Source organism: Bos grunniens, chromosome 16, assembly GCF_055505025.1.
Source record: "Bos grunniens cultivar Pamir isolate PY7600 chromosome 16, Bosgru_T2T1.0, whole genome shotgun sequence".
In the NCBI taxonomy this organism is placed as follows: Eukaryota; Metazoa; Chordata; class Mammalia; order Artiodactyla; family Bovidae; genus Bos; species Bos grunniens.
In genome coordinates this window covers 39,327,197-39,345,234 of record NC_141180.1, presented here as the reverse complement: position 1 = coordinate 39,345,234, position 18,038 = coordinate 39,327,197, and the positions used below count along the sequence as shown (strand labels likewise).

General features: G+C 54.0%; 1 protein-coding gene across 1 annotated transcript in view; it reads right to left on the bottom strand.

Moving 5' to 3' along the window:
- Positions 1-581: 581 nt before the first annotated feature.
- The window catches only part of PLOD1 (procollagen-lysine,2-oxoglutarate 5-dioxygenase 1), a 29,465-nt gene continuing 12,008 nt past the window's right edge, over positions 582-18,038 (bottom strand). The window contains exons 6-19 of the mRNA XM_086344557.1: positions 16,784-16,847; positions 15,784-15,881; positions 14,382-14,483; positions 13,699-13,830; positions 11,687-11,808; positions 9,693-9,797; positions 8,812-8,937; positions 8,368-8,509; positions 7,333-7,446; positions 6,299-6,364; positions 5,560-5,664; positions 3,965-4,111; positions 3,084-3,209; positions 582-1,475 (exon numbers count right to left, since the gene is read on the bottom strand). Coding sequence (XP_086200683.1) covers positions 1,320-1,475; positions 3,084-3,209; positions 3,965-4,111; positions 5,560-5,664; positions 6,299-6,364; positions 7,333-7,446; positions 8,368-8,509; positions 8,812-8,937; positions 9,693-9,797; positions 11,687-11,808; positions 13,699-13,830; positions 14,382-14,483; positions 15,784-15,881; positions 16,784-16,847 — 1,605 coding nt within the window. The 3' untranslated portion in view covers positions 582-1,319. The remainder of the gene's footprint in view (positions 1,476-3,083; positions 3,210-3,964; positions 4,112-5,559; positions 5,665-6,298; positions 6,365-7,332; positions 7,447-8,367; positions 8,510-8,811; positions 8,938-9,692; positions 9,798-11,686; positions 11,809-13,698; positions 13,831-14,381; positions 14,484-15,783; positions 15,882-16,783; positions 16,848-18,038) is intronic.

Here is an 18,038-nt window from a genome sequence, read left to right as displayed (position 1 = left end):
TGGCACTTATTAATAAATGGGCTTCCCTGGTGGCTCAAGCAGTAAAGAATCTGCCTGCAATGCGGGAGACCCAGATTGAATCCCTGGGTCAAGATCCCCTGGAGAAGGGACTGGCTACCCACTCCAGCATTCTTGCCTGGAGAATCCCATGGACAGAGGCTCCAGTCCGTGGGGTCACAAAGAGTCAGACAAAACCGAGCAACTAACACTTCATAACATTAATAAATGCCTTGATGTGTTACAGATGCTACAAATCTGCCCAGGGTGTGGCAGGACCACCAGAAGTTCTCTGTTCCCTGATGTTCATGTGTGCAGGAAGGGTGGTCGGCAAAGGCTTCAGAGGAGAGTGACACCTGGTTTGGATCTTGGGAGATGACACCATGCGCCCCAGGTAGCAGGGCCTGGCTCACATGGAGGGTTTATGAAATATACAAATGAGACAGAGACCACATGTGACTTGGTGTGAGAAACAAGTCACCCAATCTGCTGACACCGCCAGCCTTCCTCACTATTAAAACCTCTCCCTGCAGACACCCGCCTTGACACGTGCACACCCACCTACCCCAGCATCTCCCACTCAGTGGTTTGAATGACCTTTAATAGGAACGCTGTTTCTGTCTGTCCCTCTCTCCAGAGGCATCCAGGACAGGATGACATAGTGCAGTGTGCAGATACACCACTCCCTGCTCTGCCCCACCCCCAGCAAAGGTCAAGCAGAGGATGGAGCTGCGACATCCATGCACTTCCTGTCTCCCAGGAGGTTTTCTGAGTCACCATCTCCAAGGGACAGCGTTCTGCTCCCATGATAGGAGCCAGGGAGGATGGGGCTGCTGCAGTCCCACGGTCATGTGGGGACTTGAGTCTGACCCAGGTCTCAGTATCAACCCTGGAGCAGAAGGCCCCTGAGGCTGCAGCTCTGCTGGGGAGAAGCTCTGGGGTGTGACTTCTCACCCCTAGAGTCTCTCTGGGCAGCTGGGTCAGCCCCTGTTGTGCTCAAGCACTGCCCCCTGGAAGAAGCAGAGGAAGTGGGACTGGGTTTTTCAGGAAGATGGGTGAGAAAAGACCAGTTGCTACAAAGCAGTGAAAGTGAACAGTTTTTCCCTGGAAGACATCCAGAGCACCAGGAAGGTCCCAGCCAAGGAGCTATGCTCTGCCTCTGTCTGGCCTGCGGCCCCGTCTCTCCGAAGGTGGCTCAAAAGCAGTGAGAGGTCAAGAGCCTGGAGGCTGGATCCCGTTCCCTGGGCCCCGAGGCGCCGGAGGCTGCTGGGCAGTGGTTGTTGACCAAGAGGAAAAGGTCTGTGGTGGCCGCTCCCAGCCAGTTAGGGATCGACGAAGGAGACTGCGATGTAGCGGGTGCCTTTGGTGGTGGGGAGCCCCTCGTGGTAGTGCGTGAGTCGCCCGGGGTGCATCAGGGTCCAGCCCTTCCGTGGGGCTCGGATGGAGCAGTTGTAGCGCAGGAACCGACAGCCCCCGCCCTGCGAGACAGGAAGTGTGGATTCCCCAACAGGAAGTGCCAGTTCCCCAACGGACACCGGGCTCTCCCCCCACCCCCACCCCCATTCTCCCATCTGAGCCATCACAGCCAAGGGGCCCCTCAGTACAGCCTGCCTGGGGATGCCCTGTGGAGCGACAGCCATGAGCTGCCTAAGGAAGACACTCAGCAAAGAGCAAGGAATCAGAAGCACTGGCCTTGGAGGCAGGCAGCACTGGGCAGTGACTCTGTGACCAACCTGAACCTCAGTTTGCCCTTCTGGAAAATGGACATTAAACTGTACAGAGTTGTGAGAATTAAATGAGAAGATACAAGTAAGAGCTAGCTTAGGGCTGGGTTTCTCAACCTTAGCACTATGGACATGTTGGGTTAGATAATTATTTTTTAATTGTGGCAAATACACATAACATAAACTTTACCATCATAATCATTCTCAAGTATACAATGATAATAAGTACATTTACACTGCTGTACAGTTATCATCACATGGGCCAGATAATCTTTCATATGGGGGAGCTGTCCTGGGTACCCCTGGCTTCTACCCAAGAGATGCCAATAGTACCCTCATAGTTGTGACAACTGAAAATGTCTTCAGTTATCGCCAGTGTCTGCTGAGAGGGAATCACTGTCCCCTATGAAAACCCCTGATATATTGTAAACTCTCAAAAAAATGATAGGTGTTTTATGGGTATCCTTCACAATGCCTGCCCAGGGCTGAGTCCCTAGAAGCTTTTATAAATAGTAACTTGGGACTTCCCCTGCGGTCTAGCGGTTAAGACTTTGCTGTTCAACGCAGAGGATGTGAGTTAGATTCCTGGTTAGGGAACTAAGATCCCACATACCTCATGGCCAAAAAAAAAAAAACAAAACATAAAGCAAAAACAATATTTTAACAAATTCCACAAAGACTCTTAAAAGAAAATAGCAGCTTAAGGAGTAAATGGTGAATAAATGGCTGTCTCTCTAGCTGATCACACCTAGAGGCCCTTCCTTGGGGCCCTGAGGCCCCCAACTATTCCCTCTGCACTCTCATGTCTTCCTGGTTTCCCCATCCCCCGCTCTGGTCACAAGCCTGTGCCCCACACCCACTCTAATCTTGTCCTGCCATTCCCAAAGCTGCCCTCTTATTTCAAGAGTGATGAAAACCCTAAACTTTTTATTACTAATAGCTATTATTTTCCTTGATTACTTATTATGGATTCACATAAGCAATTACCTGGATGAGCTCATTTAATTCTCACAATTCTACAGAGGGGTCCTCTAGGTTTTCCCATCTAAGATATGAGGGAAATGCTAAGAAACGTACCTGGTTACATGTTACACAGAGCTGGTGAGAGGGAGGTAGGACCCAAGCCCAGCCAGTCTGGCCCCCAGACATCCCGAATCCTTGCTCTGTTGTATCTAAAGCTTTGTCCCCCCAACCAAATTGTGCTCTGAGCCCACCTCTTCTAAGAAGCCATCTCCACGCACCAGGCACCTTCTCTCTAGGGTTCTCTGGCACTGGCATACCCTGACTGGCCACTCTGTGAGCTGCTTACTCCCGTCAGCCCTGGCCCTGGCCCGCCCCTGGCCCAAGATGCCCCCTGCTCACCTCATAATCCACTCCAACCCGGTTCAGGGCGATGTTGATGGTGAAGGTGGAGGCGTCGTGGTGTGGCACCAGCGAGGGCTGCTCATCGGGCTTGTAGCGGACGACAAAGGCCAGGTCGAATTGGGCCTGCACCAAGGAAGTGGGACAAGAGAACTGGAGTTAGAGAGAGGCCCCCAAATGCTGGGAGAGGCAGGGGTGCACAGAAGGGACCCCTCATCCAATCGCTGCAAAGTCGACCAAGACAGTAGATCTGCTTATGCTGTGTTCTCCAGCGTCTGGCACAGACAAGTTTCTCAATTAAAACATGGGGTGGAAGGGAAGGAAAAGTAAAGAAAGGGAGGACGTGGAGGGAGGAAGGAAGAGCAGGAGAAGATGAAGAGAGGAAATAAACGTAACCCTCACGACTCTTTCTGGTTGGTGATTCCTTGGGGGCAAGGCCCTGGCACACTCAAAGCAGGTGTTTGGAGAAAACCAGGGTAAACAAGGAGGAGGTGACTGAAGGAGGGCAAAAGTCAAAAGAGGCAGCCAGACACACAAGGGAGGGAGCTAAAGGAATGCGCATGCCAGCCAGCTAACACGGGCTTATATGAGCCTCTAGAGCAGGATTTAAGTACACAGAGGAGGATGCAAAGAAGTGAGTCCTGGCTGGAGGCAGAGTGGCCTCCCCTTACCAACTAGATGACTCCCGAGGCCCCGCCCACAGTATCCGCCTCCCGAGGCCCCACCTTCCGGGGGCCTAGCCTCACCCCTGAAGGGAGGAGACGCCACTCCTAGAGACTAAATATTCAGTAAACTCTCCCCCAAGCCTGGAACGCCTTCCTCCCCTCCCCCAACCACTCCACCCCACACCCTCATCCCGGTTGCACCCCAGTCGCGCCCACCCTGGTGTAGTAGCCCGGGTAGAGTTTCTCCGTCATGGGGGCGATGTACTCCACCAGGAACTTGTGCCACTCCCGCTCAAAGTTGATCTGGTTCATGTGGATGTCGATGGTTGGCACGTTTTCGTAGCCACCCTGGATGCGGTTGTCCTAGACGTGACCAAGGAGAATTTGGTAAGCAGAATTCTAAGATCTAACCCCCTAACACACACCATGAAATTCCAGCTCCCTGGTGTAGTGCGTGTTGTTTCAGTCGTGTCTGACTCTGTGCGACCCCATGGACTGTAGCCTGCCAGGCTCCTCTGTCCATGGGATTTTCCAGGCAAGAATACTGAAGTGGGCTGCATGCCCTCCTCCAAGGGATCTTCCCGACCCAGGGATAGAACCCTTGACGTCTCCTGTGTCTTCAGCATGGCAGGTGGATTCTTTACCCCTGAGCCACCCAGGAAGCCCCCCTGGTGTACATGCTCTAAATTCCCTCCCTTCGACCTGTGAACCTGATGGGGTAAGGTTAGGTTACAGGACAAAAGTGAAGGGATTCAGGAGATGTAATTAATGTAATGTCTACTGCCTTTGGGTTCATCCAGAGGGAGATCATCTCAGGTGGGCCTTCAAGGAGGGTTTGGAAGACAGAGATTTTGTGTCCTGCTGGCCCAGAAAAAGCAAGCTGCCTGAAATTATGCAGCTGCAAGGATGTGAGTTCTGTCACATGAGCTTGGAAAAGGACCCCAAGCTTCAGATGGGAGCCCAGTCCCGGATGACACCAGGGCTGCAGCCTTGTGAGACACTGAGCCGGACTCCCAACCCACAGAGACTGGGAGATAATAAATGGGTATTGTTTTAAGCTGATAAGCTTTGTGGTGATTTGTTACACAGCACAGAAAACCAACGCAGAGGCCACAGGTTAGTTGGGGTACTAGAGCCCCAGTGCTGGCTGGGTCACTGGAGCACAAGAGTTCACCAGACCCCACATGTGGGCTATTTGAGTTACTGGGTTCTGGAGATGAGCTCTGGCACCAAGTATGTCAGTTGGGCAGACCCATGAACCATGCTTAGTCCAGCTGCTAGCCCAGATGTTAGCTGGTCCCAGCGGCATATAGGCCCAGGGGTTCATGTGCCTTTAAAAATGGTTCCTGAACTTTCTAAGAGGCTTGCAGGTATGAATTCCTCGTTCAGGGAAGGCACAGCCTGTCACATGCACCATGCCCCTTGCTTCTTAACACTGGTGTCTGGTGATCTTAACACTGCTGTTGCTTCCAAATCCTTCTGCATCCCACATTATCTCATTCCTCCCCATCTCCATGCCCAATCTGGGGAAGGAAGAGAAATCATTCTAATGACACACCAGGAACTGGAAACCTAGCAATTCAAGACAAAGGCAGCTCTAAGTCACCCAGCAGCAATGGCAACTTGAAGACCAACATTCCATCCCATTTCTCACTCCCTCTACTCCTAAGTGTCTGCAGGCACCCCTGCCAATGCCCCCATCTCTAGGAGTCCCAGAGAGGTTGGCTAGCTTGTCAAGAAAAGAGCCCCGAGGGCAGGCATGGGGAAGGGGCAGCATCCCACCATCGCAGTCCAGGCATCTGGACCCCCACCTTGTTATCTCCCAGGGACCACTGGCCGTAGTGCTCCATCTCTTCCACCAGCTCATCACAGGCCGTCTCCGTGAAGATGGGGAACCAGTAGACGTCCGGGCAAGGCTGAGGAGGGCGGGGATTCAGTCACAGGGTCCAGAGAAGCATCACTTCGTCCTCCCGCTGCCCCCACGGCCCTCTGCAGACCCCACTGCAGGCAAGGCCCCTCATGTGGCCTATGTCAGTCCCAAACCCCAGTCTGTGAGCCCTCCGTGTCTCCACAAGTGTCCCCAGGGAACAGGAGCTCAGCAGGCTGCTGAAGGGAGGAGGAACCAGAGCTCAGAGCTGGCCCTTCTCAGCCAAGGTCACAGAGTTGCCTAAGCCTGGAAAGGAATATGCAGATCCAGGGAGCAGAGGCCCACAGACTCCAGGAGAAGCAGAGAAGGAAGCATCTGTTTCTCATTCTAGGCCCACAGTCCACAGCTGAGACCACAATTGGGGACATTTTCTTCTTTCCTGCTCTGGCCAGGGAAGATGCCTCAGGCCCCTCCACCCCCGAAGACTCCAGCTGCAAAGTGCCATCAAGATGCAGGGGCACCCCACTGCACGTTCCCTTGCCCCATGCAGCACCAGAGCACAGGAAGGGGGCTCCTGCTCCTCCCCCAGGTCAGCTGGTCTTGTTGCTCTGCCGTCTGTCCCCTGCAGCCGCTGCAGGGTGTATATCCAGCAGCTTTGTTCACAGAGGGCGCTGGGGCCTTACCATCTCCACCATCTTCCCCGCCAAGGCCTTGGTGTAGTTCTCGTGGATGTATTTCTCCTTCCAGTCCTGTGGGGAGAGGGGGAGCTGGGTCCTCGGGCCAGCCTGGGCCAGCTGGGATTGACCTGCATGGGCTGTTCCAAGAGGGAGTTCTGCCCCCCAGGCCCGGTGGGGTGCGGGAGCATTGGGGGTGGGAGTGGGGGAGCCTGTATGCGCCTCTGCCCGCTGGGTCATGTGAGCTGTTTGGGCGCACAAGTATGTCCATGGGAGTCCATGTTTGCATGTGAGTGTACATGTATAGGTCCCCCTGCAGGTATGTGCCTGTGCCCACATCAGCCACAGGCTTGAACATCTAGTGATGCTGTCAGGACTTCCTCCTCCTCTGATCAGCACAGCACCCTCAGAGGTGAGGCAGGCTGGGATAGCACGCCCATTTTAGAGCTGAGATAACTGAGGCCCCATAGATTCTGGACAAAAGATAACGGAAGGACTAAACAACCTCCACTGCCACTTCTCAAGAGCCAAGAGCAAAATCAGGGTACTGAGCATGCCCCCTGCACTCAACACCAGAGGGCAAAACACCTAAGCTATTGCTCCGCCCAGACCCCTGGACACAACCCAACTCTCACCCTATACAGGGAACAAGCTCACCCCTCCTCAGGAAGAGAGTGAGCAAGGGAGCCTGACGTTAGTTCTCACTCCCCACTGCTGCAGAAGGGGCCCCAGTAAAGCCTTGCCTGGAAAAAAAAGATAACCGAGGCCCCAAAGGTGGACAGGTTTAACTGTCACAGCTGATGGACCACAAACCTCAGCCTCTAACTCCAGGTCCCTCCTCCACCAGATGGCGCTGCCTCGAGAGACAGTCTCCTCTCCACACTGGAATCCTGCCTGACAAGCCCTCTGGGGTGGAGGGAGCCAGGGGGGACCATGGGGTCCCAGCCCAGCCTAGGTCAGGCTCTGGGAGGGAGATGCCTCAGGTCACAGGATCACAGAGGTCCCTTTTGTTCCCATGCCTGCCCACCCACCCGGGGCCTCACCTCAGGGTTGCTGAACACCTCCCAGAGGTCGTTGTGGAGGTGGGTGGTCTGGTAGCTGTCCAGGGAGAGCAGGTGGCCAAAGGAGTGCCGGTTGGTCAGGAACATGAACACATCCTGGGGAGAAGAGGCTGGATGGAAGAGAGCCTCCCTTCTCCTGCACACCCGACCCCTGGCGTGGGCAAAACTGAAGCCTCCTCTACCCACCATATTTAAATTCACAACCCAGTGTGGGTCACTCCATTTCCCAAGTGCCCAAGGCCTGAGGCAATCAAGGAAGACTTCCTGGAGGACTGAACAGGAGTGAAAGAATGAGCGTGCAAAAGAAAAGGATGGAGTTCTGATCCTGGAGTGAGTTGTGGGCACAAGGAAAACATCATCCCGCTGTCACATTAAAAAAAAAAAATAACCACAAAATAGTATCGAGTGGGGCACAGGGAAATAGTAAGGGCAACTCTTGGGCATATTACTTGGAGTAAAGGTGGAAAGTTCAGTTTTCTCTGGGCTCTGTCAAAATGTACATAAAAGAGATTGTGTAGGGCTTCCCTGGTGGCTCAGTGGTAAAGAATCCACCTGCCAATGCAGGAGATGTGGGTTCAATCCCTGGTCCGGGAAAATCCCACAGGCCATGGAGCAACGAAGCCTGTGTGCCACAACTATTGAGCCTGTGCTCCAGAGCCCGGGAGCCACAAGAAGAGAGGCCATTGCAATGAGAAGACCAGGCACTGCAACTAGAGAGCGGCTCCTGCTCACTGCATCTAGAGGAAAGCCCGCACAGCAATGAAGACCCAGCACAGCCACAAATAAATAAACACAAATTTTAAAAAAGATAAAGATAGTGTGATAACTGGGTCTGCTAAAATGATCCTACAGACCCCGAGGGGCAGCCCTCATGCCTGGGGCCCCAAGTGCCCCCACCAGGGCCTGGCAGCCTGTAAGCAGTCCTGCTGGGATCTCAGAAGCCACAGGGCCCACGGGAACAAGGTAACTCGTCTTCCCCATCAACGGGGCCTCTTCTGACTGCCCAGCCCAGCTAACCTGCTGCCGGATGTTGGCACAGAAGGCCATGTCGGGGTCCAGCTTGCTGTGGTGGAACAGGTCTGTCTCCTGCAACTCAGCCCGCAGGGCGCTTCCCTTGATCAGGTAGATGTTTGAGATGTAGGGTACATTCCAGACACCCCTAAGGGAGACAGGGGAAGATGGAGGGGGTCACAGGCAATGGTGTGGAGTCATAGGCTGGGGGTCAGGGGTCAGACGAGGGGGAAGTCACAGGCTGGGAGGGCAGGATGGTGCTAATTTGATTCCCCTACTCTGGGCACATGGCCCCAGGATAATTGTCAGGAAGTCCTTCTGTGTGTCTGACTGCAGTCTTCCTTGCTTCAGTTCAGCAGGAATTTGAGCACAACAAGGACAGGAATACTGGGGGAGGCGAGGCCAGGTGGAAGACAGAGGAGGGTGTCCCCCCATCCTGCAGGTACTCACACACGCCGCCCCTGCACGATGTCCACGTAGTCCTCGGAGCGGGCGTAGTAGCCATCTGCACTCAGTGCCCCCCAGAAGTTCGACCACAGCCTCCCATGGCGGGTCATCAATGGGGTGATAACGTTCCTGGGGAAGGGAGCATCTCAGAGGGAGTCCCTCTGCCTGAGGGGAGGTTGGGGCAGGTCCAGGTGTGGGGAAGGGGAGGGAGAGTGCCTTCAACCTGCAAGGACCTCCCTGGAGTAGGGCCTGGGGTGGGGTCTGGCCCATCTGGTGCCAGCTCCCCCTGCCCCTCACAGAGCAGCCAGGAAAGGCACAGAGGAGGAGGGGTGGGGGTAGGGGGTGGGACAGCTTGGAGCTTGGAGCCAGGAGGTGGAGAACATCCTAGACTAAATCAAGGTAGCCAGGACTTCCCTGGCAGTACAGTGGATAAGAAATCCACCTGCCAATGCAGGAGACACAGGTTCGATCCCTGGTCCAGGAAGGTCCCATATGCCGCAGAGCGACTAAGCCTGAGCACCACAACTACTGAGCCTGTGCTCTAGAGCCCATGAGTCACAACTACTGAGGCTGCGGGGTGCAACTACCGAAGCCCATGCGCCTACAGCCTGTGCTTTGCAAAAAGAGAAGCCACTGCAATGAGAAGCCTGTGCACTGCAGAAAGAGTAGCCCTCACTCACCGCAACTAGAGAATGTGTGTGTGTGTGTGTGTGTAAAGACAAGATAGCCAGGCTGGGAACAGCCCAGGGTCACAGGTGAGGCCAGTGTGGAGGAGGAGACAGGCAGGGGAGGGGCCCCCACCCCAAGCCCAGACTCGGGTCCAGGGCCATCGTGAGCGCTGAGGGCCTGTCTGCCAGCCGGCCACGGCCAGCCCACAGCCTCACTTGTTCTGCTCGATCAGCAGCCGCAGGGTTTTGGGCTCAGTCAGGGCCACGTCGGCATCCACGCTGAAGTAGTAAGTGCAGCCACGGTCCTGCCGGCACAAGTCCCTGTGGGGAGGGAACACAGGGTCGTTGGGGTCAGGGTGCTGGTGCCCACCTCCCCACCACCCAGGATCCCTGCACCTGCAGTCCCGCTGCCCACATCTGTCATCACCAGGTACCAGCCAAGGGTCTTTAGGGAGCTCAGGTCAGCCCTGCTGCAGGCTGGCACCAGCCACCTCGAGGTCCCTCCCGACTCTGAGACCCAACCCCTGGACTACAAAGCTGTCAAGACAAGCCCCAGAGCCTGGCATCTGGCAGCCAGTGCCCTGGAAACCTGGGCATTGGGGAGAGCAGGCCCACAGACAGGTCCCTACACTGCTCTGTGCTATGGGTAAACTGGCTGTGCCTTTCCAGAGGACAGTCTGGCAACCTACACCAAAAGCTTTAAAAATCTCACACTAAGTAAAATCAGTCAGACAGAGAAAGACAAATGTCATATGATATCACCTGCATGTGGAATCTAAAAAAATAACACAAACCAACATATTTACAAGACAGAAATAGACTCACAGACATAGAAAATAAAAACACAGTTACTAAAGTGGAAAAGGGGGAAGGGGAAGAGATAAATTAGGAGTATGGGATTAACAGATACACACTAATATACAAAAAATAAACAACAAGGATTTACTGTCCAGCACAGTAAATAATGGCCCCATAGCACCGAGCAGTGTAGGAACCTGCCTGTGGGCCTGCTCTCCCCAGTGCCAAGGCTTTCAGGGAACTGGGTGCCAGATGCCAGAAAGATAATGATATTCAATACCTTGTAATAACCTTTAATAGAAAAGAATCCGAAGTTGTACACCTGAAACTAGCACAATATTGTAAATCAGTAATAGTTAAAATTTTCTTAAAAATCTATGTTCTTTCTGTTTACTGGTGCCAGGCTCAGCAAACTATGGAGCACAGTGCAAATCCAGCCCACTGCCTGGGGTTTTGACCCTTTTCTCTTTTTTTGACTGTGCTATGCGCCATGCGGGATCTTAGTTCCCTGACCAGGGATCGAACTCGTGCCCCTCTGCAGTGGAAGCATGGAGTCTTAACCACTGGACCACTAAAAGAATCCCCAGGAACTTTTGTCAAATTACTTTATTGACGTATAGTTGATTCACAATGCTAATTTCTGCTATAGAGCCAAGTGATTCAGTTGTACATATATATATACACAGACGTTTTTTCATATTCCTTTCCATCACGGTTTATCACAGGATATTGAATATAGTTCCCTGTGCTACACAGTAGGACCTTGTTTTTCCATTCTCTATGTAACAGTTTGCATCTGCTAATCCCAAACTCCCAGTCCATCCCTCTCCCACCCCATGGCAATCACAAATCTGTAAGAACAGTTTCACATTTCTAAATGGGTGGGGAAAATAAAAATCAAAAGAAGTCATGTGAAAATCATATGCACTTCAAATTTCAGTGTTGATAAAGAAAATGTTATTGGAGCACAGCCACGCTCATTCATGCTCTAATAGCCAGGCTGAGTGATCACGGCAGAGCCCTCAAAGCCAACTTATGTAGATTTACTAGCTGGTCCTTTATAAGGAGTTTGCCAATCTCGGATCTGCACTTTCTAACTCTTTTATAGTCAACACAAATTAAACTTGTTTATTTCTATGATAAAGGAAAAAAAATCAGAGGCTGTTTCTCCAATTGTCAGCATTTATCTCCTCTGGCCTCCAGTCCTTCCTCTGTCTCTCCTTTGCTTCTCCTTTGCTCAGCCCTCCCCAGGAGCATTGAGGTTGACTCAACGGTTTCCCCATTTGAGAGATGAGAACACCAAGGTCAAGGGAGGGGCAGGACTTGCTGGAGACCACATAGCCTTCTGAACCTCTGTCTTCCCGCCCGGGGCTCCTGATTACACGGCCCCTCCGCCATGACCCTCAACTCACGCGCCCATGTTCCTGGCGTCTGCGTTGGCCACCCGCACCTCGGGGCCCACCAGTTTCACAGACTGGTACTCGTCGCCGTGCTCTGCCAGGAACTGCTCCACCTGAGCCTTGTGGTGCTGCTCCTGGGGGCAAAGGGATGGAGGCTGAGGATGAGGCTCCACCCCCTGGGACCACAGCGTCTTCTGCTGCCCCAGGATGCTCCCTCTTATTGCTGGCACATCCCCGGCCACTTGCTGGAACTTGCTCCCTGGAACTCTGCCATCGTCAGACCTTCTGCCTGGAGTGCCCTTCCTGGCCAGCCTCTGATCGTGCGTGCATGCTAAGTCACTCCAGTCGTGTCTGACTCTTTGTGACCCCTGGACTATAGGCCACCAAGCTCCTCCACGCATGGGATTCTCCAAGCAAGAATACTGGAGTGGGCTGCCATTTCCTCAATACTCTCAAACCAGAGATCGAACCTACATTTCTTATGTCTCCTGCATTGGCAGGTGGGTTCTTTACTACTAGTGCCACCTGGGAAGCCAGCCTCTGACCATCCTCCCCTGACTAGACCAGGTCTACAGGCCTCTTAAAAGCCTCTGTCACCAGGACAGCGCCCCTCACCCCACAGGCCCCACATCAGTCACTGATGACCAGTTCTGCTGGTCCCAGGTATGGCCCAGAGTTTGCTATAAAACGCTCCAGGTAACATTCAAACGGCACTTGGAAAAAGTTTATACCTGGAGCCCCTTGCATGGGGAGAAAGGAAGAGCAGGGTGTTTAAAAACAAACCCAGGGTTCGGAGCGAAGCCTGGATCTGCTCCAGTGAGCTGCATGGCCTTGGACAAGTCACTTCACCTGTCTCAGCTTCAGTTTCCTCCCTTGTAAAATGGGAGGGCAATCCTATCTCCCCATGGGGTCACTGCAAGGAGTTGACAAGTCAGACAAGAGCACACAGTAGGTCCTCAAAGACCATCTGGGACAATTCTCTTTTTCTACACAAAGTCACAATTTATGCGCGTGAGGTTTGATGACTCCAGGGAAGCTGGGAGCCTCCGAAGGGCAGGGTCTACAACCTCCTCCTGTTTTCAGGAAGGACAGTTGAATGTCTGTGAGACAGACAAGTTGAGCTGAGTCGGGGCCCACAGGTCCCTGGAGGTGGGGTGCGGACAGTCAGGGCCACAAGGTCTCGGAAGAGGGTGACTATGGACAGCGCAGCTAAGACTCTATGGAAGACAAAGAGCTTTGACAGCAGGCAGGACTTAAGAGCATGTTTGGCTTCTCTCAGCAAAAGCTGAGATGTGGGACTTTATCCTGCTGGAATGGAGAGGCTGGCGAGGCAGGGAGCTCAGAATACTTATTCCAGGCCTGGATTCACAAAGTAGAAGGCCTTCAGGTGCCCCTTGACTCCTCAGAATGTATTATACTCAAGGAATGAAAACCAATTTAACTATCACCAGATCGAATCAGGAAAGACTGGGACTCCCCTGGTGGTCCAGTGGTTAAGACTCAGCACTTCCACTGCATGGGACACAGGTTTGATCCCTGGTCGGGGAACTAAGATCCCACATGTCCTGCAGCTTGGCCAAAAAAAAAGGGGGGGAGGAATGAAAGACTGACTGGAGCAGGAAGGGAAATAACGATAACGACGTCAGCTAAGAGCACCTACTATGTGCTTCCTATTCATCAGGCGCTTGTCTTCATGCTTCAGAGGTCAACTTGTTTAATCCTATGTGGCCAGCACTAATAGTATCCCTATTGAATAGACCTAATAGATGAAAAAACTGAAGCCCAGAGAGGTTGAATAAGATGCCCAAGGTCACACAGCTAATATAAGCAGTGATATTGGGGTTCAAACCCAGCCAGTCTGACTCCAGAGTCAACCCAGTGATTGGGAATACAGCCCACTTCCCACTTCCATCTGACCCAGATAACCCTGGTTTGGTTACTTCCTCAGAGGTCTCAGGGCATCTTGCAAGGGTGGACCCTCGACCCAAACCACATGGTGAGCCCACCAAGAGCCTGCTACTCACGTGGTTGTGAATGAAAAGCCTCAACCGTTTTTGGGGGTAGTGGAGGCGCAAGAGCCGCTGGAAGAACAGGGACAGGAACGGGGTGGGCTGTTCGATGAACACGCCGACCAGAACAGCAGGCAGAGCTTCATCCTGCAGGGAGAGAGGGCGGCACAAGAGTCCAGCCATGTCCAGCCATGGAGTGGCTGCTGAGCCCTGAGGATGGCCAGAGGGACTAGAAGTCAGAGGCTTTGCAGGACTTAGCAGGAAAGGGGCCTGGGCAGGAGCTCCGAGCAGCGTGTGCAGGGGGCAGGGGACGGGACCAGGGATGCAGCTGGAGGCTGTCTCTACAGGGGACAGGTGCAGTGTGAGTCCAGACTCCAGCCAGGACAGGTTGACAGCACACTGTCAGAGAGCTTGGCTGGCATGAGGTCTGAGATGGACCATGAATGAGGAGTAAGGTTCATGGGATGGGGAGAGGGCTACAAGGGCCCCTGAAGGACCAGGCAGAAGAAACCAGAACTTAGGCTTCCCAGGAAGCCAGAGCCATGTGCAATCTGAGAAGGCTTTCAGGAGGAGGTGCCTGGGTGAGGACGAGGAGGAAGGTGACCGCTTTAGGGCCCACCAGAGATGACAGAGTCTCTTCCAGAGCCCCTCCCCTTCTCCCACTCCAAGGACAGAGCCCCGGGGCCCAGCAGCCTCACCCCGATGCCCTTGAGGCTGCGCAGGCCCTCGTCACACACAGCGCACCCCGTCTCGAAGGTCCAGAAGCGCGGGATGTAGTTGCCCAAGTAGTTCAGCTGCAGCTGTCGGGAGACGAGGGATATGACTGAAACCAGGCCAGCCCCACTCCTGCCCCAGCCACCACCAAGGAGGGGGGCCTGCACCCCAGCCCTCTGCCCTCCCAAAGAGGGCAGGAATGTGGCTTTGTTGGGGGCAGGTCTTGGAAAGTATATCCACCCTTGGAGATGACCAAAGCTGGTCTGAGCAGGGCAGAGGGAGGACACAGACTTTGGTGCTGCCTCATCTGTGACCGCCTGTGTGTGCTAAGTTGCTTCAGTCGTGTCCGACTCTGTAACCCCATGGACTGTAGCCTGCCAGGCTCCTCTGTCCATGGGATTCTCCAGGCAACAATACTAGAGTGGGTTGCCATGCCCTCCTTCCAGAGGATCATCCCAACCCAGGGTCTGAACCTGCCGCGTCTCCTGCGTCTTCTGCATTGGCAGACGGGTTCTTTACCACTAGTGCCACCTGGAAAGCCCTGTGGACCTCCTGGGAGCGTGTAAAATACAGATTCCTCGGCGCCCCCCCTGCAGACATTTCAAAACTGCAGCTCTTGGGTGGGTGGCGCTAGTGGTAAAGAACCCACTTGCCAATGCAGGAGACACAAGAGACGTGGATTCAATCCCTGGGGGTTGGGAAGATCCCCTGGAGGAGGGCATTGCAACCCACTCCGGTATTCTTTCCTGGAAAATCCCATGGACAGAGGAGCCTGGCAGGCCACAGCCCATGGGGCCACAATGAGGGGGACACAACTGAGCAACTAAGCACACACGCACTTGGGCGGCGTCAGGAAACCTGCATTTAAACACACTCCCCTTCCCCTCCCATCCACCTGATTCTGAAGGAGTGGTTGAGGACCACACTCCTAGAAACCAGTTGGGATCCAGGGGCCTGTCCCTCAAGGGCCAGGGGAGGCTGGCCTGCACCCCTGCCCCTCCTGCAGCTCTGGGAGAACAGGGAACATTCTGTCCTGTTCAGGGCTGGCGAGGCCTCACGCCTTGGTGCAAACATGCAATGTTTGTTGAATGTAGGAACAAGTCTGCCCTGGGGTGGCAGAGTACAGATGACTCAAGGCAGCCCCGCCTGGGCCTGGATGGAGACAGTGCCTCTTCTGTGGTCCAGCACAGACAGGGCATCACTGACCATGCCGGTACAGAGAGGCAGCACCATCCTGAACTCAGATGTGAGGACAGAGGCAGTGAGCGTGTCCCAGGTAGGTGGCCCCAAACCCAAGGGGAAGCTTGGGGTCACAGTGAGAGCACAACCCCGGATTCTGGATCTCTCCCCCCACGACTCTCCCCTGGGGCTGGGGCCCCTCCCTACCTTGGTGGGCCCGTTGCCATGAATCAGGACTGGGAGGGTGTCGTAGGCCAGGTTCCTCGCTCTCACTTGGCCCATTTCAAACTTGAGCACGACCTCATCTGTGGGTCAGAAAACAGAGACCTGTCCAGCATCAGGCCCAGAGGCCAAGTTCTGGGCTCCGACCCAGACAGTCTGCACATAAGACAGCAGGTAGGACTGCTCTGTCTGACAGTTATAAAATGCAGACGGGCCTTTTCCCAGAGGCCTGAGAAGACGCCTGGCACGGAGGCCTTTTGTGGTGAGTGATCATGTGAGGGGAGCCCCTCTGTGCAAGTCCACCCAAGAAGCAGTCTGGACCCAGCTTCTTAACCGAGGCTCATGAACTCCCAGAACCCACAGACGAAAGGGTGTGATGTCTCTGCACCTCGCTGGGATGGGACCCAGAGCTCTCCTCAGACTCTCAAAGGGGTCCATTTACCCCCATTAAATCACCAATCAACGATCTGGTCCAACTTCTCTTTTCTAAGGGTGGGAAAACAGACGCCCGAGGGTATGTGTTTGTGTCTTGCCTGAGGTCATCCAGCAAAATAGTGGCAAAGCAACGTCATCACCAGCCACTGACTTGGGACCAGGCCAAGAGCATTTGTGGTTTCAAGTGTCAAGCAGCCTCTCTGCTTCCCATGTCATCCATCAACTCCCTGCCCCCAGCTCAGGAAGTCTTCACTTGGGAGGTGGGAGAGCAGGGGAAGGAGGTGAAGTAGGCTCACCTTGAAGGACCAGGGACGCAGGGCAGGGATGGGGTACCCACTGAGTGCATCACCCAGCCCCTCCCAGTCTGAGCCCTGGTGTCCCACAGGTTCTCTGGACTGACCTTCTGGCCCTCCTTTCTTCATCCCCAAAGAGACATAGCTCTGCCCCCAGAGAAAATCCCAGCACAACAGCTGAGAGGAACCTCCTTGGCTGGAATCCTCATCTCCTTACCACTCCTCTCAGGATCCCCCTCCCTGTCGGGGCTGCTCACCCAAGGCTCCATCCAAATTCTGGAAGATTCGGCAACGGTGGTCCAGGGTGATATTGATCTGCTCCTGTAGGAAAGAGGGCATTGGACTGCACCAGGAACAAGCCCTGGCAGTGGACAGGGCTCCATCACCCAGTGTGGGGAGCCAGCCCTCCCACTTCTGCCACTTCCTCTCCCTCTATCCGCTTTTCCCCGTCACATCAGGGCAGCTAGGATCCCTGGGAAGCCAGTCAGTGGCCAAGCCCCTGGGATTTACTGCTGTAGCACCTTTATTCACGAGAACTAGGGACTCTCTGAACTGGAAAGAATCTAAGGGGACAGCTGGTTCAACAACAGCCGTTGTGATAACAGATGCTTGTTTAGCACTCAACTGGGTGCCAATCACTATTCTAAGTATTACATGCACACTCATTTAATCCACAGAACATCCTTGTCAGAAAGTATCATCATCATTGCATTTCACAGATTTAAAAACAAGGCACAGAGAGGTTGGATAATTTGCTCAAGGTCATGCAGCTAGTAACTGGCTAAGCTGGCATTGGAAACGGGCAGCCTGGCCCTGAGGTCCATGTTCACGACATAACGCTACTGCTTGCAGATGCGACTATGTCTCAAGGAGCCCTAGGTCAGGCCAAGTGACACTCTAGGCTCAGCCTTCATCCCACAGAGAGCAGCTCTACCATTTTAGACCACAGGCTTCTACTAGCAATGTCACTGGAGGCAGAGGGGAAGGAGAAGGAAGGACTGAGCCAACAAAGATCAAGTTCATAGTTTCCACGCACAAGTCCAACTGCTTCACTTCATTATTTCATGGATAATAAAAATTGAGACCCAGAGAGGGAAAGTGACTTACCCTTTGTCAGGCAACACAGCATAAATTGGGGTTAAGGGGGTGTGCAGGGCAGAATCCAGGAATACTGACCCTCTCCCCAAGAGTTCCCTAACTTTCCTGCCTGCCCAGAGGACACTGGCTGGCTTTGGGGCTACACCTGCTCGGTTCTACCACCTCCACTCCCCTCAAGGATCCCTGCCTTGAGACAGGCTCAGAGGCCTGGCCTGTGGGGCCCAGGTCCAGTCAAGACCTCATCAGTCCCTTAGAACTCCTCCAAGTTGGGTGGGCCAGGGGCAGCTCAGGCTGTCAGTTCCTTTCATGACCATCCTCACCACCTGCCACGAGGCTGTAAATTCCTCCTCTGCCCGGTTTGAGGGTTCAGGAGGGCAGAAACCCCAACTGTCTCGTTCATTACCTACGCCTGAC